At 42.0% G+C, this 22,977-nt stretch overlaps 1 protein-coding gene across 1 annotated transcript in view; it reads left to right on the forward strand.

Annotated features, from left to right (window-relative positions):
• The first annotated feature begins 697 nt into the window (after positions 1–697).
• Zw10 (zw10 kinetochore protein) overlaps positions 698–22,977 on the forward strand; it is a 48,291-nt gene continuing 26,011 nt past the window's right edge. Inside the window, exons 1-7 of the mRNA XM_004666463.2 lie at positions 698–876; positions 2,570–2,704; positions 10,644–10,745; positions 10,930–11,007; positions 11,158–11,317; positions 12,084–12,239; positions 16,722–16,913. Coding sequence (XP_004666520.1) covers positions 772–876; positions 2,570–2,704; positions 10,644–10,745; positions 10,930–11,007; positions 11,158–11,317; positions 12,084–12,239; positions 16,722–16,913 — 928 coding nt within the window. The 5' untranslated portion in view covers positions 698–771. The remainder of the gene's footprint in view (positions 877–2,569; positions 2,705–10,643; positions 10,746–10,929; positions 11,008–11,157; positions 11,318–12,083; positions 12,240–16,721; positions 16,914–22,977) is intronic.

Consider the following 22,977-nt stretch of genomic DNA (forward strand, 5'->3'; position numbering starts at 1 on the left):
TTTTTTCTCTCTCCCATTGAACTACTTTTTGTTAATAGTGTTTGGTTTGGACGGATTTGTTTGTTTGTTTTGTTTTGAGACAGGGTCTACTGTGTAGCTCGGACTGGCCTTGAACTCACAGCTATCCTCCTGCCGCAGCCTCCCAAGTGCTGGGATTAGCATCCAGCTATCAAGAATTTAAAAATAAAACGGCTTAGCTGTTAAGAGCTTGCCTGTGAAGCCTAAGAGCCCCGGTTCGAGGCTCCATTCCCCAGGACCCACGTTAGTCATATGCACAAGTGGGTGCACGCCTTTCTAATGAGATGATGCGACTTCATGGCACAACTCCAAACAGTAATATTTGCTGTCAGCTACTTTGTCCAAGATCCAAGGGGTCTTCTGGTTAAGTTCACAGGTAAATATTTTGCAGTTTGCAGTAGGCTCACTTAGGACTGATTTTCAGATTAAAAACAAAACAACAATAACAACAATAACAACAACAAAACCAATTTTGCTTTTTTTTTTCTTTTTTACAGTGCAAGAACCTGGCGGGAAAGGAGGCATTTGAAAACAGGTAGAGGGAAAGGCGCCCTGCAGTTTGCCGGAAACCCTACCTAGGGCGCCGCGAGGCCTGCTGGGAGCTGTAGTTCGGCCCGGACCTGTGCTCTCGCGCCGGCCCCACCACACTCAGTTTCCCGGCAGGCCGCGCGCGAGGCCGCTGGCGGGACCGGGTTGCCGCGCTGGCCTTCCGAGTGACTCTGCCAGCGGCGTCCCTCGGTTCTCCGCGCGGCGATGGCTTCCTTCGTGACCGAAGTCCTGGCTCACTCGGGAAGTCTGGAGAAGGAGGATCTGGGCACCCGCATCAGCCGCCTGACCCGGCGGGTGGAGGAGGTCAAGGTGAGGGCGGGACGCCGCTGGGAGGAAGGCCGGGGTCCGAGGGCGGTCCGGCAGAGCGGGGCTGGTCGAGGGCCGGGAGCGGGAGGCGAGGACGTGTGCGTTCAGGAGGGAGCCTGGAGCGGCCGGGGGCGGTTGGGGACCGAGGGACCCGGGGCCTGGGTCTGAGCAGCAAGGGGCGGTGGCTGCGGAGGGCCGGCGTCGGGCTGGGGACGCGCGGGCTGGGGAAGACCGGACAGACCAGCCGGCGGGAGGGACCTGGAGCTCGGAGGTGTCAAGTGAGAGGGCTGGGAAAGCGGGCCGCTCACACACCGCATCCCGGGCTGTTCATCACCAGGGCGGGGGACTGACGCTGGAAGGATTGCAGCCCTCGTCGCAAAGTTTTCTTTGAGTCCCTCGCATATGTTTATAGGGCTCTTCACGCCATGCACGCCGAGCATGTCCGCACTTGGGTTTGCAACGCATAACTACGCACGGTTTTCACTTTGTGTTGATGTCATCACCCGCAGGTGTCTGCCCACATCTTCAGTGGCTTTCTCACATCTGCCTAAGTCTGGACTTAAGGGGCCACAAGATAAAAGCTCTTCCACACTAGTAGGAAAGAAGGGATTCGGTGGAGGGGATGGGAAGGAGGTTAGTGGGAGAGAATTATGATCCTAGTGTATTGTCTATGTGTATAGGGGCTGCCAATAAAAAGTTAAAAAGAAGATAAAAGCTCTTCTTAACACTTCTTGATTTTACAAGCTAGCTTTCTTTTTTTTTAAATTTTTATTAGCATTTTCCATGATTATAAAAAAAAAATCCCATGGTAAGTCCCTCCCTTCCCAGCCCCACTTTCCCCTTCTCCATCATATTACCTCCCCATCTCAATCATTGTACTTACATATGTACTTAGTAGCAGAGGCCAGTAAGTTGACAAGGAGACATAAAGGGAAGAGAAAGGAAGGGAGGAGGGTACTTAATAGGTTGATATTGTATATATGTAAGTACAAGCTAGCTTTCTTAAAAAAAAAAAGTCGCTTCCAGCCGGGCGTGGTGGCGCACGCCTTTAATCCCAGCACTTGGGAGGCAGAGGTAGGAAGATCGCCATGAATTCGAGGTCACCCTGAGACTCCATGGTGAATTCCAGGTCAGCCTGGACTAGAGTGAGACCCTACCTCGAAAAACCAAGAAAAAAAAAGTCGCTTTCTAAAAAATTTTAAATATTTTATTTATGAGCAAGAGAGAGAAAATGGGTGCACTAGGGCCATTAGGCACTTCAAACAAACTCAAGACGCATGCCCTACTTGCTGCATCTGTACATGGGTACTGGGGAATCGAACCTGGGTCCTTTGGCTTTGTAGGCAAGTGTCTTAACCACTAAGCCATCTCTTGCCTCTGCAAACAAACTCCAGAAATATGTGTTACTTTGTGCATCTGGCGTTAAGACGGTACTGGGAACTCAAACTCAGGCTGTCAGGCTTTGTAAGCAAGCTCTTTGATCCATCTCTCCAGCCCCTTGTACAAATTTTGAGCCCTTTTGGCATTTGGTTATTGTTGTTTTCTTGCACTTAAATAATGTATCTGACCTTTAAGAGTAGTAGGTTATTTTTTTTTTTTTTAAAGAAACCTGTGGCTGGGAGGAAAGTTAGGTGGCTGTGGGTAATGGTAATAAAGTTCCAACATAAAAGATTGTTTTCTATTTCATGTCTTATAGGGAGAGGTGTGCAACATGATCAGCAAGAAGTACAGTGAATTCCTGCCTAGCATGCAGAATGCACAGGACCTGGTTACCCAGGTGGATAAGCTATCTAACGACATTGACCTGCTGAAATCCAGGATAGAGAGTGAGGTAAGAATAGTTTATTATATTGGTTAAGACTGTTTCTTTTTGTTTTTTTTCCTCCCTTTCTTTTAGTTTTTTGAGGTAGGGTCTCTCTCTAGCCCAAGCTGACCTGGAATTCACTATGCAGTCTCAGGGTGGCTTCGAACTCACAGTGATCCTCCTACCTCTGCCTCCCCGGAGCTGGGATTAAAGGCGTGCACCACTACACCCACTAGTTAAGATTTTGTTTTTGTTTTTCAAGGTAGAGTCTTGATGTAGCCCAGGCTGACCTGGAATTCTCTATGTAGTCTCAGGATGGCCCCAAACTCATGGCAGTCCTCCTTACCTCTGCATCCTGAGTGCTGTGCCTCCATGCTCGGCTTTTTTTGGGTAAGATTTATTATTATTATTATTATTATTATTTAATTTATTTGAGAGAGAGAGAGAATGGGCACACCATGGCCTCCAGCCACTGCAACTGAACTCCAGATGCATGTGCCACCTTGGGTATCTGGTTTATGTGGGTCCTGGGGAATGGAACTTGAGTCCTTTGGCTTTGCAGGCAAACACCTTAACTTCTAATCCATCTCTCCAGGTCTGCATTAGGTAAGATTTTTAGGGAGGCATTTCAACTTCCTTGTTACCTAAGAACCTGGTTCTGTGCAAGTTCTCAAGACTTTGCCTTCTTAACTTCTGAGCCCTTTCCCTCACCCAAGACCCATTGGCAAATAGAAGTTGAACCAAATAATTGCAGGTTGACTTCAACTCTAAATTCGAAATATTTTCCAAAGTTAAGACGAAATTAGTTTTTATTTTTATTTTTTGGTTTTTCAAGGTAGGGTCTCGCTGTAGCCCAGGCTGACCTGAAATTCACTATGTAGTCTCAGGGTGGCCTCAAACTCGTGGCAATACTCCTACCTCTGTCTCCTGAGTGCTGGGATTAAAGGTGTATGCTGCCACGCCAGGCTTTCAAATTATTAACATTTTTAAAAAAATATTTATTTATTTATTTGAGAGGAAGAAAGAGACACAGACAATGGGTGCGGCAGGGCCTCCAGCCACTGCAAACAAACTCCAGATGCATGCGCCACCTTCTGCATCTGGCTTAGGTGGGTCCTGGGGAATTGAACCTGGTCCTTTGGCTTTGCAGACAAGTACCTTAACTGCTAAGCCATGTTTCCAGTCTTCAAATTAGTTAACAAAATATTTTATTTATTTATTTGCCAGTAGAGAGAGACAGAGAGAGAGAGAGAGAGAAAGGGGGGGGGGAGAGAGGGAGGGAGAGGGAGATGGGCATGTCAGGGCCTCCAGCCATTGCAAATGAGCTACAGATACGTGCACCACTTTGTGCATCTAGCTTTATGTGGGCACTGGGGAATTGAACTTGGGTTCTTAGGGTTTGCAGGCAAATGCCTTAACCACTGAGCCATCTCTCTAGCCCTGAATTACTTTTTTTTGGTGGGGGCGAGTTTGAGGTAGGGTCTCACTCTGGTCCAGGCTGACCTGGAATTCACTGTGTAGTTTCAGGGTAGCCTCAAACTCATTACAGTCTTCCTACTTCTACCTCCCGAGTGCTGGGATTAAAGGTGTATGCCATGATGCCTGGTTTCTGAATTACTTTTTTACTGTAAATTTTTTTATAAAAATATTTACTCAGCCAGGCTTGGTGGTGCATACCTTTAATCCCAGCACTCGGGAGGCAGAGGTAGAAGTATCACCATGAGTTTGAGGCCACCCTGAGAGTACGTAGTGAATTCTAGGTCAGCCAGAGGTGGAGTGAGACCCTACCTTGAAAAACAACAACAAAAATTTATTCATTTATTTGAGTGAGTAACACAAAGAGATTATAGGCATGCCAAGGCCTCCTGCCACTTGCAAGCATACTTCAGATGCATGTACCACTTTCTTTGTGGTTCTGGGTTTCTATGGGTACTGGGGACTCAAACCCAAACTGTCAGGCTTTGCAAGCAAGCACCTTTACCTACTGAGCCATCTCTCCAGTCCTTTTTTTTTTTTTTTTTTTTTTTTTTTGGGTTTTTCAAGGTAAGGTCTCATTCTAGCACAGGCTGACCCGGAATTCACTATGTACTCTCAGGGTGGTCTCGAACTCACATGGATCCTCCTGCCTCTGCCTCCCAAGTGCTGGGATTAAAGGTGTGTACCACCACCACCCCCACCTTATGGTAAATTATTTTAGTGGAAATAATGTTTTACATTTGTACAATGTATTATAAATTTAAAATCTCAGGATTTTTTAGTTTTCTTTTTTTAATATTTTTATTTATTTGTAAGCAGAAAGAAAAAGAAGAGAGACAGAAAGGGCATGCTAGGGCTTCTAGCTGCTGCAGATGTACTTAAGATACATGCACTACTTTGTATATCTTGCTTTATGTGGGTACTGGGGAATTGAATTTGGGTAGTTAGGCTGTGCAGGCAAGTGCCTTAGCTGCTGAGGCATCTCTCCAGCCCTATAGTTTCTTTTTTTTTTTCAATATTTTTAAATTTTTATTAGCATTTTCCATGATTATAAAGTAGAGTTTCTTTAAAAAAAGAAAATTATGTGTGTCTTGCTAGCTGTGGTGGCACACGCCTTTAATCCCAGCACTTGGGAGGCAGTGGCAGGAGGATCCCTGTGAGTTCGAGGCCACCCTGAGACTACATAGTGAATTCCAGGTCAGCGTGGGCCAGAGTGAGACCCTACCTCGAAAAACAAAACAAAACAACAAACCCCCAAAAAACAAACAAAAAAATGTGTGTGTGTGTGTGTGTGTGTGTGTGTGTGTGTGTGTGTATGCATGCATGCATGTATGGGCACAACAGAGCCTTGGGCCTCTGCAAATGAACTGATGCACATACCATTTTTTGTTTCTGGTTTTACCTGGGTACTGGAGAATTGAATCCTGGGCTGGTAGGCTTTGCCAACAAGCCTTTAACAGCTAAGCCATTTTCCCAGACATACAGTTTTCATAACAAAATAAAAAGAGAGCCAGGCATGGTGGTCCACACCTTTTCCCAGCACTTGGGAGGCAGAGGTAGGAGGATTGCCGTGAGTTTGAGGTTATCTTGAGAATGCACAGTGAATTCCAGGTCAGCCTGAGCTAGAGTGAGACCCTGCCTCGAAAAAATAAGAAACAAAAAAAAGAAAATGAAGAGAGACTGGAGGATGGCTCAGCAGGGTAAAGACTTGCTGTGAAAGCATGAGGACCTGAGTTCAGATCCCAAGTACCCATGTAAATGCCTAGCTTAGCGGCTTATACATGTAATCCCGGTGTTGGGGAGGTGGAAACAGGGAGCCCTACTCCTTCCTGGCTAGCCACTCTAACCAAATTGGTGAACTCTAGGTTCAATGAGAGACCCTGTCTTAAAGAATAAAGTGGAGAGTGATTAAGACATCTGATGTTGATGGGTGGAATGAATGCCAGGTCACCCTGGCCTAGAGCAAGACCTCACCTTGAAAAGACAGAAAAAAAAAAAACAAAAACCTGATGGTGACTTCTAGTTTTCACACCCACTTGCACACATATGTGCACATGCATGCATATAACATATATATATATATATATATCTAGTTTATGAAATGCTTGCATCTCTTTTTGTTGATGTTGTTTTTTTGAGGTAGGGTCTCACTCTAGCCCAAGCTGACCTGGAATTCACTATGTAGTCTCAGGGTGGCCTTGAATTCATTGCCATCTACCTTCATCTGCCTCCCGAGTTCTGGGATTAAAGGCATGGACCACCACACCCAACCTCTTTTTTTTTTTTTTTTTTTGGTAAGACAAGAAAGACAGGATCTTGTTTTATAACCCAGGTGGAACTCACTATGTAGCTTTGAACTCTCAATGTTCCTGCTTTTGCTTCCTGAATGCTGAGGTTAAAGAGCAGAGGTGCATTTGTCACCATACCAGCTATGCTTTTAATAGCTTCTCTTAATAGCATTTTCTTAGATCTGCACATTTAAGCTTCAGAACAGTCTTCTTTCAGGAATGTTGGTTTGGTTTGTTATAACTACTGTACTTTCTACAAGCGCACAGAAGATTCTCACCCTTGTACAGTGTTACTCTGTGTCTTGGTTCTTATAGACTAGTTATGGCATATTTTGGAAATGTTGACCATGTTTGCAAGAGTGCTGTATAATTGTAAAGAAATTCTTTTTTTTTTTTTAAAATTATTTATTTATTTATTTGAGAGCGACAGGCACAGAGAAAGACAGGTAGAGGGAGAGAGAGAGAATGGGCGCGCCAGGGCTTCCAGCCTCTGCAAACGAACTCCAGATGCGTGCGCCCCCTTGTGCATCTGGCTAACATGGGACCTGGGGAACCAAGCCTCGATCCGGGGTCCTTAGGCTTCACAGGCAAGCGCTTAACCGCTAAGCCATCTCTCCAGCCCAAGAAATGCTGTATGCATTATCTCACCAGCATATTTCTCTTACAATTTTGTTTACTTTTAAAAGCATTTTTTTTTTTTTTTTTTTTGGTTTTTCGAGGTAGGGTCTCACTCTGGCTCAGGCTGACCTGGAATTCACTATGTACTCTCAGGGTGGCCTCGAACTCTCGGCGATCCTCCTACCTCTGCCTCCCGAGTGCTGGGATTAAAGGCGTGCGCCACCACGCCTGGCTTTTAAAGCATTTTTTGACAACCTCCATGCATATACATGATGTACCCTGATCATAATTCCCTCCTGTCACCCTTCTTTGTTTCCCTTCTGTATCTCATCCACTAACCCCCTTTTTCCTTCTAACTAGTTCCTGTATTTTGATGTCATAAATACACACAACACATCTTTCACAATGGACCCTGAGCCTTGGAAGGTGTGATAGAGGTGTTTTTCTTTCTTTTATTTTTAATGAGCCAATTTTTTAAAGTAAATTCATTTTTAAATTTTTATTTATTATTTATTTATTTGATGGAGAAAGAGGGAGGAGGTAGAGAGATAGATAAGAATGGGCATGCGAGAGCCTCCAGCCACTGCAAACGAGCTCCGGATGCATATACCAACTTGTTTATCTGGTCCTGGGAAATCGAACCTGGGTCCTTTGGCTTTGCAGGCAAATACCTTAACCATTAAGCCATCCCTCCAGTCCTGATGAGCCAAACTTTTATTATTCACTTTTGTATTTGAAGTATTCTTTGATAATATCCTTCAACTGACATGCTTGACATACTCTATGGCATTCTTAGTCCTTAATGATAAGCCTTTTGTAACTAACCATCTTAGGGGATGCTCTCTCTATCAGTTCTGCAAGGTCTGCCAGTTCCCTTAGTTTCTTGTTGCCATCAGCCTTACTTAGCATGACTTGGCGCTCAGCACAAAGGGCTTCCACCACCTTGACATGCATTGGCTCTTCACAGTTGGACCCGAGCACACAAAGGTGGGCTTGGTGCTTGTCTAAGGCCTTGGCAGCTTTGTGAGTTCCACGTACTAGGTTATCATGGGTGGCACTGGATATTTTTGGTGGTGTAATTCTGTCCTGTATGTTGTATGATGTTAGTATCCTGACTTTAACCCAGTAGATGCCAGAAGATCCTCAGTGTGACCGCTAAGTGTCTCCACACATTGAAATGTCTCAGAGAACAAGGGAAATCAGTACAGAATAGTATGATGGAACAAGGGAAAAGAATGTTTTAGAAGGAAAGAAAGGAACAGTGTACATTGAAAGTTCAGTATTGGTAATGCATGCTTTGAATTTAGTGGCAAGAAGTTGAGATTTTTTATGTTGGCTTCGATGACTCTGGTGTTTGTCCTTGTTTTCTGGGAGCACCCCAGGGATCCTCCTGTCTGCCCCATTCAGGGCTGGGGTTATAGGCATGCATGGCCATGCTTGCCTTTAAAAAAACAAAACAAAAACCAAAAGCTAAACAAACAAAAAATCCATATGTGTTGTTGCAGTCAGGTTCACATTGCTGGCAGAAATCACCTGACCAAGAGCAGCTTGTTGGGGAAAAAAGGTTTATTTTGGCTTACAGACCCAAGGGGAAACTCTATGATGGCAGGGAAAAACAATGGTATGAGCAGAGGGTGGACATCACCCCCTGGCCCACATAAGGTGGACAACAGCAACAGGGGAGTGTGCCAAACACTGGCATGGGACAATGGCTGTAACACCCATAAGCCCGCTCCCAACAATACACAGCTATCCTTCTACCTCTGCCTCCTGAGTGCTGGGATTAAAGTCATGTGCCACCATGCCCAGCTTTCTGATTACATTTTTGTGTGTGTGTGTGTGTGTGTATATATATATATATATAATTTTTTTTTTTTTTACTTGAAAGATGCAGGAAGAGGGAGAGAGAAAGTATTTGTGTGTGGGGAGGGGGAAGAGAGAGGAGAGAATGGGCATGCCAGGGCCTCCAGCCACTAGAAACGAAGTCCAAACACATGCACCAAGTTTGTACTTCTGGCCTACGTGGATACTGGGGAATCAAACCTGGGTTCTTAGGCTTTGCAGGCAAGTACTTTAACTACTAAGCTGTCTCTTTAGTCCCTGATTGACGTTTTTGACAGGGACAGTTTTGGTGGAATGGAGGGACTAGAAGCTAGATTGCAGTGAAGTATCAAGTGAAAGAGAAATGAGAAAGTTAAAATAGTACATGTCATAATTTTAAGAAGCTTATTTGTGCAGAGGATGAGACATAACTGCTGTGAAATAAGATGGTTGCTGTGGTGTAAAGAATTTTTGTCTTAAAGATTGAGGAAAATTTAACAAGTAAACCTGATGGGAGGAATCATCTATGCACTAGATGTTCAGTCACTGTATATTTTCATGAATGAATGAAGATTGAATTAGAGGTTAGACATATAGAAAATAATTGATGATGCAGAGTTCCTAAAAAAAGTAGAATAGAATGGATTCTGCCTCAACATCTCTCTCTCTCTCTCTCACACACACACACACAAATACATACTAGTAAATAAATATACCATCTTTTTATCTGTTACTTGTTTATCTAAGACTAATTGGAAAATGAGTCATCACTTGGCAATAGGGATACCTGTCTAGTAATTGCAGTGAACAAACTCTTGATGAAAGGTCACTACTTACATTAAGAAGGGAAGGCAGGGCTGGAGAGATGGCTTAGCAGTTAGGGCACTTGCCTGCAAATCCAAAGGATCCAGGTTCAATTCTCTAGGATCCATGTAAGCCACATGCACAGCACAAGGTGGTATGTTGTGTATAGAGTTCATTTGCCATGGCTGATGGCCCTGGTGTGCCCATTCTCTGTCTCTGCCTCTTTCTCTCTAAATAAGTGAATAAATAATTTTTTAAAAAACAAAAAGAAGAGAAGTTAAGCCTGGTGTGGTGGTGCAAACCTTTAATTCCAGTACTCGGAAGGCAGAGATAGGTGGATTGCCATGAGTTTAGGCCACTCTGAGACTACATAGTGAGTTCCAGGTTAGCCTGGGCTAGAGTGAGACCCTACCTCAAAAAAAAAAAAAAAGAAAAAAAGAAAAGGAAAAAAAGAAAAGAATTAAAAAATAAAAAGAAAAAAGAAAAGAAGGTAGCTTGAGGATTTATATTGATGGGAATGGGTATTCCTGTCTAGGCTAAGGCTTTAGAGTAAGTGGACCTCTCAAGTCCTTTCTAATTACCTTTTGTTTTTTTTTTTTAAAACATATTTATTTATTTATTTATTTGTATTTATTTATTTGAGAGCTAAAGACATAGAAAGAGGCAGAGAGAGAGAATGGGCGTTCCAGGGCTTCCAGCCACTGCCAATGAATTCCAGATGTGTGCGCCCCCTTGTGCATCTGCCTTACGTGGGTCCTGGGGAATCGAGCGCTGAACTGGGATCCTGAGGCTTCACAGGCAAGCGCTTAACCACTAAGCCATTTCTCCAGCCCACCTTTTGGTTTTTTATTTCAGTCTGACTGAATTTAAATTTAAATGTGGATTATATTGATCTTCTAAAGCTTACTGATTAGCTTTCTTTTACTTAGAAGTACTTACTCCTTTTGATGTATAATTAGGTCTGTCGGGATCTTCATGTATCAACTGCTGAGTTTACAGACTTGAAACAACAGTTGGAAAGAGACTCCGTTGTCCTGAGTTTGCTTAAACAACTGCAGGAGGTGAGTAACTCAGCTGGAACTTCAGTGCTCTGGTGGCGAAAGTTACTTCTTTGTCCAGTTGCTCTTATTATTCAGTGTATTGCCCCTGACTAAATAGTGTTTCTTACATTTTGAAAGCAGATCAACTTGAACTAATAGGACTTAGAAAATGAAATGCTTAATAGTTTGAACTTACCTTTTTCAGTTTTCTACTGCTATTGAAGAATACAGTAGTGCATTAGCAGAGAGGAAATACGTCAGTGCTGCTCAGCGTCTGGAAGAGGTATGAACACTTAATCTAAAGCATAATCAATTAGCACTATTTTTGCTTTTAATACGTTCTCTATTTCTTTTATCCTTAGTCATTTATATAAATGTATCATTTTTGTGAGTCCAAATGGAATGTTTAACAGCGATTCCATTTTACTACCAGGCACAGAAATGCTTGAAGCTGTTAAAGTCCAGAAAGTGCTTTGATTTAAAACTGTTGAAATCTCTCAGCATGGAGCTCACAATACAGAAACAAAACATACTTTACCACCTTGGGGAAGAATGGCAGAAGTTGATCATATGGAAGTTTCCTCCATCAAAAGGTGCTGCTGACCTCAGGTGGACTGCTTTGCTTAATCTGCCAGAACCATTTTGGCTTCTAACGATATTCTAAATACTTTGTAGTAGAAGACATATATATATACTACTGTATTTCATTATCTAGTTCATTCATTAATCTCTAAGCTTGCCTCTTAGTATGAGCTCCCTTTGATATATTGCTTACCCTAGAATGAAACCTGTGAAGGTTTATGTAAAAGACATGCCATTATACCTGGTGTATTTCAATGTACCCCCCCCCCAATCTCCTGTTTCTATCTTCTTGTCCCCCATATGAGTTATATATGTAAATCAGGTAACTTGAGAATGGTAAATGGAGAAAACTTTAGATTGTTTGCTCAAATAGACCACACATTAAGAGAAGCCATCAGGAATGTTGGATCCTTAGTTATAATACAGTCTCCCACTCAACCAGTTAAACTTGTTCGGCAGTCTGGTCTCTTGGAGGTCTGTGTCTGAAACTGGGAGCTTAGCTTTCATCCAGCCATTCTGCATATGTTTAGTGTGCATTTCCTATAGGCATATTATCTTTTTTGTATTTCCTTTGATTCTTGGACACACCAAAAATGTCATAAACTGTTTTGAAGTGATAGGCAGATCATATACGTCATACTTACTCATTAGTTGCCTTAGAAACACAATATAATGAAATACATACTTAGGAGTCTAAGTAGGAAACAGGCTCTGAGGAATAGACGTGGGATCATGTTGTCCTGCTGACACAGCTGATATGTTACCTCCTTTTCATAGATAGCAGCAGTTTAGAATCTTGTCTGCAAACTGAACTTCATTTATGCTCTGAACAATCCCCAAAAGAAGAGACGACGACCCCTGTTCCTTCCATCAGTTCTGTCCTCTCGGCACTTTCTGTTCTTGGAGAACTTCACACCAAGCTCAAGTCATTTGGTAAAGTGTGATTCTGTGTTTCATTCAATCTAAGAGGCTTACAGCTAATCACATGACAGAAGAGATTGTAAAATACCCATGGAGAATATTAATTCTAGTGGCTTCATAATCTATCAAAGAGAATTGTCATAAATGCCTATTTTATTAAGGCTCAGTTTCTTTTTTTAAACATTTTATTTATTTGAGAGCAAGATAGAAGCAGACAAACAGAGAATGGGTGTGCCAATGCCTCCTGCCACTGCAAAGGATCTACAGACACTCACACCACTTTGTGCATTTGGTTGTATGTAGGTTCTACTTTGAGAGAAATCACTTTTATCTGTCAAGTCATCTTGCCAGCCCAAGGCTTGCTTTTCTTTTAAACAGTTCTTGATTTTTTTTTTTATTTTTAATTTTACAAGATAGGGTCTCACTTTAACCTAGACTGATCTAGAACTCATTCTGTAGTCCCAGGCTAGCCTTGAACTCACAGTGATTATCCTACCTCTTGCTTCCTGAATGCTGTGATTATAGGTCTATGCCACCATGCCCAGCCAGTACCTGATTTTTTAATTTTAATTTTTTATTGACAACTTCCATAATTATAGACAATAAACCATGATTGACTTTTTTTAAAAGAAATATTATTTATGTGAGAGACAAGAGAGAGCCCAGACCTCTTGCTGCTGCAAATGAATTCCAGACACATGTACCACTTTATGCATTTGGTTTTATGTGGGTAGTGGAGAATTGAACCTGGGCCAGTAAGCTTTTGGTGCAAGTGCCTTCAACTGCTGAGCCATCTCCCCAGTCTAGTTTTTTTTTTTTTTTTTAATTAATTATTTACTTATTTATTTGAGAGTGACAGACACAGAGAGAAAGACAGATAGAGGGAGAGAGAGAGAATGGGCGCACCAGGGCTTCCAGCCTCTGCAAACCAACTCCAGATGCGTGCGCCCCCTTGTGCATCTGGCTAACGTGGAACCTGGGGAACCGAGCCTCAAACCGGGGTCCTTAGGCTTCACAGGCAAGCGCTTAACCGCTAAGCCGTCTCTCCAGCCCCCCCCCCCCCAGTCTAGTTTTTGAATTAAAAACATTTTTGTTGTTGTTTGTTTGTTTGTTTGAGGTAGGGTTTCCCTCTAGCCCAGGCTGACCTGGAATTAGTCTCAGGGTAGCCTCGACCTCTGAGTGATCCTCCTATCTCTGCCTCCCAAGTGCTGGGATTAAAGGCGTGCATCTGGCTTTTCTTATTTTGATTTTTTTTGAGGTACAGTCTCACTGTAGCTCAGGCTGACCTGGATCTCACTCTGTACTTCCAGGCTGGTCTTGAACTCACAACGATCCTCTTACCTTTGCCTCCGCTGGTAGTAAGGTGTGTGCCACCATTCCCGGCAATTTTTAAAATTATTATTATTTTAAAAATATTTTTATTTATTTATTTGAGAGAAAGGTCAGATAGAGAAAAAATGGCTACTCCAGGGCCTCCAGCTGCTGCAAACAAACTCCATATGCATGCACCACCTTGTGCATCTGTCTTAACCTTGGTCCTTTAGCTTTTCAGGCAAGCATCTTAACTGCTAAGCCATCTCTCCAGCCCTAAAATTATTATTTTTGAATGATTTAAAAATATAGTCAGGGCTGGGTGTGGTGGCATGTACCTTTAGTCCCATCGCTTGGAAGACAGAGGTAGGAGGACTGGCAGCCTGAGACTACATTAAATTAGATTCCAGGTTGGCCTGGGCTAGAGCGAGACCCTATCTCAAAAAAACAAAAAATCAGCCGGGCATGGTGGCACACGCCTTTAATCCCAGCACTCAGGAGGCAGAGGTAGGAGGATCACCATGAGTTCGAGGCCACCCTGAGAATACATAGTGAATTCCAGGTCAGCCTGGGCTAGAGTGAGACCCTACCTCGAAAAACCATAACAAAAAAAAAAAAAAGAAAGAAAAAAATAAAAAATAATAAAATCTATAGTTATGAGTCTAGGGAGAGAGCTCTGTCTGTAAAACATTTGCCTTGCAAGCACGAGTATCTGAGTTCAATTCTCAGAATCCATATTTAAAAAGCCAGGCATGGCACATGCACTTGTAATCCCAGTGATAACAGGATTTTTGGGGTTCAGGAGGAATCTCCCAAATTTATGAACCCCAAGTTTATGTTCTGTTTTACCTTTAAAAAATTTTTTTTTTAAAATTTTTATTTGAAAGCGACGAACAGAGAGAGAAAGAGGCAGATAGAGAGACAGAATGGGCTTGCCAGGGCCTCTGGCCACTGCATATGAACTCCAGACGCGTGCGCCCCCTTGTGCATCTGGCTTACATGAGTCCTGGAGAATTGAGCCTTAAACCGGGGTCCTTAGGCTTCACAGGCAAGCGCTTAACGGCTAAGCCATCTCTTCAGCCCCTGTTTTACCTTTAACAGAATTGATAATGATGGACTCAAGAAGGATAAATTATTAAGTTTCTTTAGGAAGAAATTAGAAATATATATATGGTTCATTTAAGAGAAATTGAGGCTTTTTTGTGAAAAACTGGAGTAGAGATGCAAGCATGTAGAGGGGAGTTAAACTGAGGTTTTCAAGGAAAGACTGAGGTAGGGCTGCAAACACATGCAAGAAAATTTAAATGCATATGTAGGGAGACTAAGATGGAACACTTTCTATGGAGGGAAGTTAAAATGGCAAACAGGCTCGAGGAAAAATGTCAAAGCGGAGACCAAGAAATCCAGAGGAGAAATGAGTGATGAAAAAAGTTAGACTCTTGGCTACCCCAAGTTTAAAGAAATTACTCAGGTAGCTGACCTAGAGTTAGTGAGAGCACCCACGTGGTAGATCTGAGGTGTAAGGGAACAATACCTACGTGGTAGATTGGGAGAACAGAGCAAAATCATGCATGTAATTAAACTGAGGAGATACCCCAAAACTATAAGGCAGAGGTAAGCATAAAAGTTCTCATAGACTAAGAAACTTTTATGCTTTTCCCTTGCTCTACCCAGCCAGGGTGGGTGAGGGGGAAGCCAGACTTACATGTGTCCTTGTGGCTGAGTAAAAAGAGGAGGCTGGCAGAGTCCACCAGAGCCAGAAAAACAGAGTGGAGCTGGGTGGAGCTAGCCACAGGAAGAAAACAGCCTTTATAGGCCAGGGGACGATGTGATTATTTTGTAGATTTGGAGGGTGGATCCTAGAGCCAGCCCATCTAGGTAGTGTGATAGACTGGACATCAGGGGTTACTGTAGATCAGTCTGTCTGACACAAATCCCATTTTTCTTCTTCTTTTTTTTGTTTTTCGAGGTAGGGTCTCACTCTAGCTTAGGCTGACCTGGAATCCACTATGTAGTCTTAGGGTGGCCTTGAACTCGGTGATCCTCCTACCTCTGCCTATTGAGTGCTGGGATTAAAGGCGTGCACCACCATGTCTGGCTTACAAATTCCATTTCTGTGAAGAGTTCTGTTCTTGTGTCAGGTTGAGGTGGCATGTGGGATGACATCTCCTGGTTCTCTTAGGGCCTCAATCTCTAGAAAAGCTGCCTAAAAGAGCTAGTTTTCTCCTATCCTTCACCAGCACTTGAGAGTCAGAGCCTGGGGCTTGCTAGCCAGCCAGTCTAGGCTATTTGGTGAGTTACAGGCTAGGATGACCCTTCCCCAGGAAGAGGTGAGGACATGGACAGTGCCTGAAGAACAACATTCAAGACCTCCACACACATGTGCACAACTCCCCTGCCCCTACTCTCTACAGACAGGAAAATTTCAGTAGGAAAACCAATAGTACATAATATAATGTTATGTTATTAATTAATTAATTTTTTTCAAGATAGGGTCTCACTAGTGTAGGCTGACCTGGAACTCCAGGTAGTTCCAGTCTGGCCTTGAACTCACAGTAATCTTCCTACTTCTCTGTCTTCTCAGTGCTGGGATTAAAGGCATGTACCACCATGCCTGGTATATTTTTAAAAATTATTTTAATTTTTTTTTATTTGAGAGAGACAGACACAGAGAGAATAAGTATGGACAGGCCTCTTGCCACTGCAAATGAACTCCAGATACATGTGCCACTTTGTGTGTCTGGCTTTATGTGGGTACTGGGGAATCAAACCCAGGCTATCAGGCTTTGTAAAACAAGTACCTTTAATAGCTGAGCTACTTCTCAAACCTATGTTATTTTAAAAAATATTTTTCAAGTAGAGAGAGAGGAGACAGAGATAAAGAGAAAATGGGTCCACCAGGTCCTGCAGCTAATGCAGATAAACTCCAGGTGCATATGCCACTGTGCATCTAGCTTTATATAAATATGGGTACTGGGGAACTGAACCTGGGTCATTAGGCTTTGCAGACAAGTGCCTCAGCCCCCGCTAATCATCTCTTAGCCCCCATAGTATGTTTTTTTTGACATGCTTACTCCTCAGAATGTTTCTCTGGCGATTTTTTTTGTTTGTTTGTTTTTGGTAGTGTCTCATGTTTTTAGTGAGTTTGGAAGAAGGCTCGTGTGATTTTTTTTTTTTTTCCAGGTCAGATGCTGCTGAAGTATATCCTTAGACCTTTAGCATCTTGCCCATCCCTTCATGCTGTCATAGAAAACCAGCCTCATGCAGTTATTGTTCGCTTTCAGTCTCTGATGACTGACTTGGAACATCCATCACCATCTGAAGTTTATGCAAAGATCCGAATAGTCCTGGAAGTACTCCACAAGCAGCTTCTAGGTGTGTATCTCCAAATAGTGCTTTTACATTTTGGAAACTGCATATTTTTAACAATAATATTTTAAAGTAAAATGCCTTTATTGTGAGTGAAGGGAGGATCAGAAGTAAGTTATGCCATGGGAGCTAAGCCTTTGCTTTTTATTTATTTACTTTAAAAATAACTTATTTAAGAGACAGAGAGACAGACAGAGAGAGAGAGACAGAATGGGCACAGCAGGATCTCTAGTCAATGTAAACGAACTCCAGAAGTATGCGTCACCTTGTGCATCTGGCTTACATGGGTACTAAGGAACTGAAGGCATGTGCCTTAACCACTAAGCCATCTCTCCAGCCCAGCCTTTGCCTTTTTACTTCTTGGATTCTATGCATTGCTTCTGTGCTCCATATTGGCAATATGGGCCACAGAAGTGGTATCCCTGGATTCATTTTGTAATGTTGGTCTGTTTGGATTCTAGAATGTACTTTTTAATTTTAAAGTTTTTGTTTATTTATTTGAAAGTGACAGAGAGAGAAAGAGGCAGATAGAGAGTGAGAGAATGGGTGCGCCAGGGCCTCCAGTTGATACAAACAAACTCCAGACGCGGGCACCTCCTTGTGCATCTGGTTAACGTGGGTCCTGGGGAATCGAGCCTCAAACCGGGTTATTTGGGCTTCACAGGCAAATGCTTAACTGCTAAGCCATCTCTCCAGCCCTAGAATGTTCTTTTCTCACCAGACTTCTAGGCGTCTTTCTCACTAGACTTCTGGGCTCTTCCATTCATTATGGTGAATGAGGAATGAACCAAGTACTGCTTTACAAATTTCAATGGGAAAATCCCTATATAATCTAATGTAAACAAACTAGGTTTAATTGATATAGGAAATAAATTTCAACTTGGTCTATTAGTTATATCTTTTTTTTCCTTCTCTGTTTTTTCTGTTTTTAATTAGTTATGTACGCAGTGTATACAGTCATGTTGGTGTCATCATTAGCCTCCTCCCTGTCCTAACCCTTCTGCAGGGACCCTCGTTGGGGAATATGGGTCGTGTATTGTGGGGTTAGCCATCAGTTTTGAGTAAGAGACAATGTCTGTGTGCATAATGACCCAACATGTGGCTCTAACATTCTTTCCGCCCTCTCTTCTGCAAATTTCCCTGAGCCATGTTGGGTTCATTTTAGGTCTGTATCAGTGATGAGATCTTGGGAGTCTCGATGTCTCTAGATATCTGGTTTGATAGGAGTTGAGTATTCTTTGTATCTATATTAGTTAGATCTTTATGTTACACTAGAAACAGCCTGTTTTTGTGTTGTTTTGAATCTATTTTAGAACATTTTCCTAGGTTTTAGTATGTAGCTCATTTGGTAGAGTGCTTGCCTAGCATGTACAAAGCTCTGGATTTGATCCCCAGCATTACATAAATCACATAGGGCGGGATACCCCTATAATCTCAGCCTTTGCTAGATGGAGGCAGAAGGACAAAAATTCAAGGTCATCCTCAGCTCAACCCTTGGCTGCAGCCTGTGATACACAAGAACCTGTCTCAAACAGAAGTAACAAAAAGCCGGGCGTGGTGGCACACACCTTTAATCCCAGCACTGAAGAGGCAGAGTTAGGAGGATTGCTGTGAGTTTGAGGCCACCCTGAGATTACATCGAGAATTCCAGGTCAGCCTAAGCTAAAGTGAGACCCTACCTTGGGAAAAAAAACAAACAAAAATATTTACCTCCCTCTCCAAATAAACAAAATATCACAAGGGATTGGGAAGATTACTTAGTGTTTGAAGACACTTGTTTGCAAAGCCTGCTGGCCTGGGTTCAGTTCCCATGCCACCCATGTAAGCCAGCTGCAAAAAGTGGTGCAAGTGTTTGGTGTTCTTTTGTAGCAGCAAGAGGCCTTGGTGTACTCCCACACACACGTGTCAATAATAAATCAACAAATTTTTACTGATAAAGGTTTCTTCTGATGTTTTATTTTAATACTGCTGTCTTTACTTCTTTTTGTTTTTCTTAGTAGTCTTACAGTCTAACCAGAATTTCTTTTTTTTTTTTTTCCCTTTTATCAAGGTAGTCTCTCTTTTAGCCCAGGCTCACCTGGAACTCACTTTGTAGTCCAAGGCTGGGGTCAAACTCATAGTGATCCCTTTACCTCCCATCTACCTAGTGCTCTAATTAAAGATGTGTGCCACCATGCCTGACTTCCAATCAGTATCCTTGCTATAGACAAAATTGGAAAAAAAAAAAATGCCACTCCTGCTTTTGGGAGAAAACTGGAAACAAACAAACAAACAATCTGCTACTGGTTTGGGGCCTTTCTGTCAGATATTATTTAATGATATATACCTAATTTGGGAGCTGGAGGGATGGCTCAGCAGTAAAAGGCACTTGCTTGCAGAGCCCCATGGCCCATGTTCAGTTCCCCAGTACCCACATAAACCAGATACACAGGGTGGCACATGTATCTGGAAAATTTTCTTTTTCTTTTTCTTTCTCTTTCTCTTGTTTTTGTTTTAACTGAACCAGATTATTTTACTTTGACCCACAACTTAGTTTTCAGAAATTTACATTTCAAAGACCAATAAAATTTCCCCCAAAGTTTTAGAGACCAAACAGTAAGGGAGAGCTGGGTGTGGTGGCACATGCCTTTAATCCCAGCACCCAGAAGACACAGGTAGGAGGATCACAGAGAGTTCAAGGCCACTCAGAGACTGACTACATAGCGAATTCCAGGTTAGCCTAGGCTAGAGTTTAAATTTTTCTAGTAACAGTCTGTGGCTTCTGAGTGTTCCATTGTCCAAAAAAGTAGGTTTCCATATGACTTATTTATACCCTCTTAAATTTTGACTAGACCTCCCTCCACCTTTCTTTCCTTTACTCAGTCTCTTCCCTTGACCTCAATTAGGCCTTTTCACCCCCATTAATCTGTTCTTACATTTATACAATACCATCCTATTAAGTCACCCCCCCCTTTCTATTCCCTATATATCCCTTTTCTAGCTTACTGGCCTTTGCTACTGAGTTTTATTCCTACTCACATAGAAGTCCAGTGATTTGTAGCTAGGATCCACATATGAGAGAGAACATGTGATGTTTGGCTTTTGGGGCCTGGGTTACCTCACTAAGTATAATCCTTTCCAGTTCCATCCATTTTCCTGAATATTTAATAATTTCATTTTTCTTTACCGCTGAGTAGAACTCCATTGTGTAAATGTGTCACATCTTCATTATCCACTCATCAGTTGCGGGACATCTAGGCTGGTTCCATTTCCTAGCTATTGTGAATAGAGTGGCAATACACATGGTTGAGCAAGTATTTCTAAGGTAGTGAGACGAGTCCTTAGGATATATGCCTAGGAGTGCTATAGCTGGATCATATGGTAAATCTATTTTTAGCTGTCTTAGGAACCTCCACACTGATTTCCACAGTGGCTGGACCAGATTGCATTCCCACCAACAGTACAGAAGGGTTCCTGTTTTTCCACATCCTCGCCAGCATTTATGGTCATTTGTTTTCATGATTGTAGCCAATCTGACAGGAGTGAGATAGAATCTCAACATAGGTTTAATCTACATTTCCCTGATGACTAGGGATATAGAACATTTGTTTTAGATCTTTATAGGCCACCTGTATTTCTTCTTTTGAGAATGCTCTATTTAGTTCCATAGCCCTTTTAAAATTTTTATTTATTTATTTGAGAGAGGGAAAAGAGAAAGAAAGAGAATGGACGCGCCATGGCTTCCAGCCACTGCAAACGAACTCCAGATGCATGCGCCACTTTGTGTATCTGGTTTACCTGGATCCTAGGGAATCGAACCAAGGTCCTTTGGCTTTGCAGGCAAGTGCCTTAACTGCTAAGCCATCTCCAGCCCCATAGCCCATTTTTTGATTGAGTTGTTTGATTTATTATTTAGTTTTTTGAGTTCTTTGTATACCTTGATATTAATCCTCTGTCAGATGTATAGCTGGCACAGATTTTCTCCCATTCACTAGGCTGCCTCTTTGCTGTATTCACAGTGTCCTTTGCTGTATAAAAGTTTTGTAATTTCATGAGCTCCTAGCAGTTGATCTTTGGTTTTATTTCCTGAGCAACTGGGGTTATATTCAGAAAGTCTTTGCCAAGACCAATATGTTGAAGGGTTTCTCCTACTGTTTCCTCTAGTAGTTTGAGAGTTTCAGGTCTGATATTAAGGTCTTTGATTCATTTGGACTTAATTCTTGTGTATGGAGAGATAAGGTTCTGTTTTCCTCCTTCTGCAGATACATATTCATTGTTCCCAGCACCATTTGTTAAAGAGGCTGTCTTTTCTCCAATGAATATTTTTGGCATTTTGTCAAAAATCAGATGGCTATAGCTGCCTGAATTTACATGTGGGTCCTATATTCTGTTCCACTGATTTTCATATCTGTCTTTGTGCCAGTACCATGCTGTTTTTGTTACTGTGGCTCTGTAATAGAGGTTAAAATCAGGTATGGTGATACCACACCAGCCTTATTTTTGTTGCTCAAAATTGTTTTAGATATTCGAGGTTTTTTTTGGTTTCCAAATGAATTTTTGGGTAGTTTTTTCTATTTCCGTGAAGAATGCCATTGGAATTATGATGGGGATTGCATTAAATATGTAGATTGCTTTTGGTAAGATTGCCATTTTTACAATATTTTTCCAATCCAAGAACAAGGGAGGTCTTTCCATTTCCTAGTATCTTCTGTAATTTGTTTTTTTTTCCTCAATTTTTATTAACATTTTCCATTATTATAAAAAATATCCCATGGCAATACCCTCCCCCCCCCCTTCTGCAATTTCTTGCTTGAGTGTTTTATTTTTTTTTATTTTTCGAGGTAGGGTCTCATTGTAGCTTAGGCTGACCTGGAATTCACTCTGTAGTCTCAGGGTCACCTTGAACTCAAGGCAATCCCAAGTGCTGGGATGAAAGGCATGTGCCATCATGCCCAGTTTTTTGCTTGAGTGTTGTAAAGTTTTCATTGTAGAGATCCTTCACTTCTTTGGTCACTTCCTTGGTTAGGTTTATTCCAAGGTACTTTATTTATTCATTTATTTATTTGATGCAATTGTGAATGGGAGTGGCTCATTTCATCCTCTGTGTATTTTTAGTCTACAGGAAGGCTACTGATTTCTGTGTGTTTATTTTGTATCCTGCTACATGGCTATAGGTGTTTATCAGCTCTAACAGTTTGCTGGTAGAGTCTTTAGAGTCTTTTATGTATAGAATCATGTCATCTGCAAATAATGATAACTTGATCTCTTCCTTTCCAATTTGTATCCTTTTTATGTGTGTCTCTTGCCTTAGTGCTGTGGCTAAGACTTCCAGTACTATATTAAATAAAAGTGGGGACAGTGGACACCCTTGTCTTGTTCCTGATTTTAGTGGAAAAGCTTCAATATTTTCTCCATTTAGTAATGTGTTGGCTGTAGGCTTGTCATAAATAGCCTTTATTATGTTGAGGTAAGTTCCTTCTATTCCCAGTCTCTGTAGGACTTTTATCATGAAAGGATATTGGATTTTTGTCAAATGCCTTTTCTGTATCTAATGAGATGATCATGTGATTTTTGTCCTTCAGTGCATTTACATAATTTACACAGTATTACATTCATCAACTTGTGTATATTGAACCATCCCTGCATCTCTGGGATAAAGCCTACTTGATCGGAGTAAATGATCTTTTTGTACATTCTTGTATTCTTTGTGCCAAATTTTTTTTTTTAATTTTTATTAACATTTTCCATGATTATAAAATATATATCCCATGGTAATTCCCTCCCTCCCCACCCCCACACTTTCCCATTTGAAATTCCATTCTCCATCATATTACCTCCCCATTACAATTATTGTAATTACATATATACAATATCAACCTATTAAGTATCCTCCTCCCTTCCTTTCTCTACCCTTTATGTCTCCTTTTTAACTTACTGGCCTCTGCTACTAAGTATTTTCATTCTCACGCAGAAGCCCAGTCATCTGTAGCTAGGATCCACATATGAGAGAGAACATGTGGTGCTTGGCTTTCTGGGCCTGGGTTACCTCACTTAGTATAATCCTTTCCAGGTTCATCCATTTTTCTGCAAA

This window comes from Jaculus jaculus, chromosome 3 (assembly GCF_020740685.1).
Source record: "Jaculus jaculus isolate mJacJac1 chromosome 3, mJacJac1.mat.Y.cur, whole genome shotgun sequence".
Classification (NCBI taxonomy): domain Eukaryota; kingdom Metazoa; phylum Chordata; class Mammalia; order Rodentia; family Dipodidae; genus Jaculus; species Jaculus jaculus.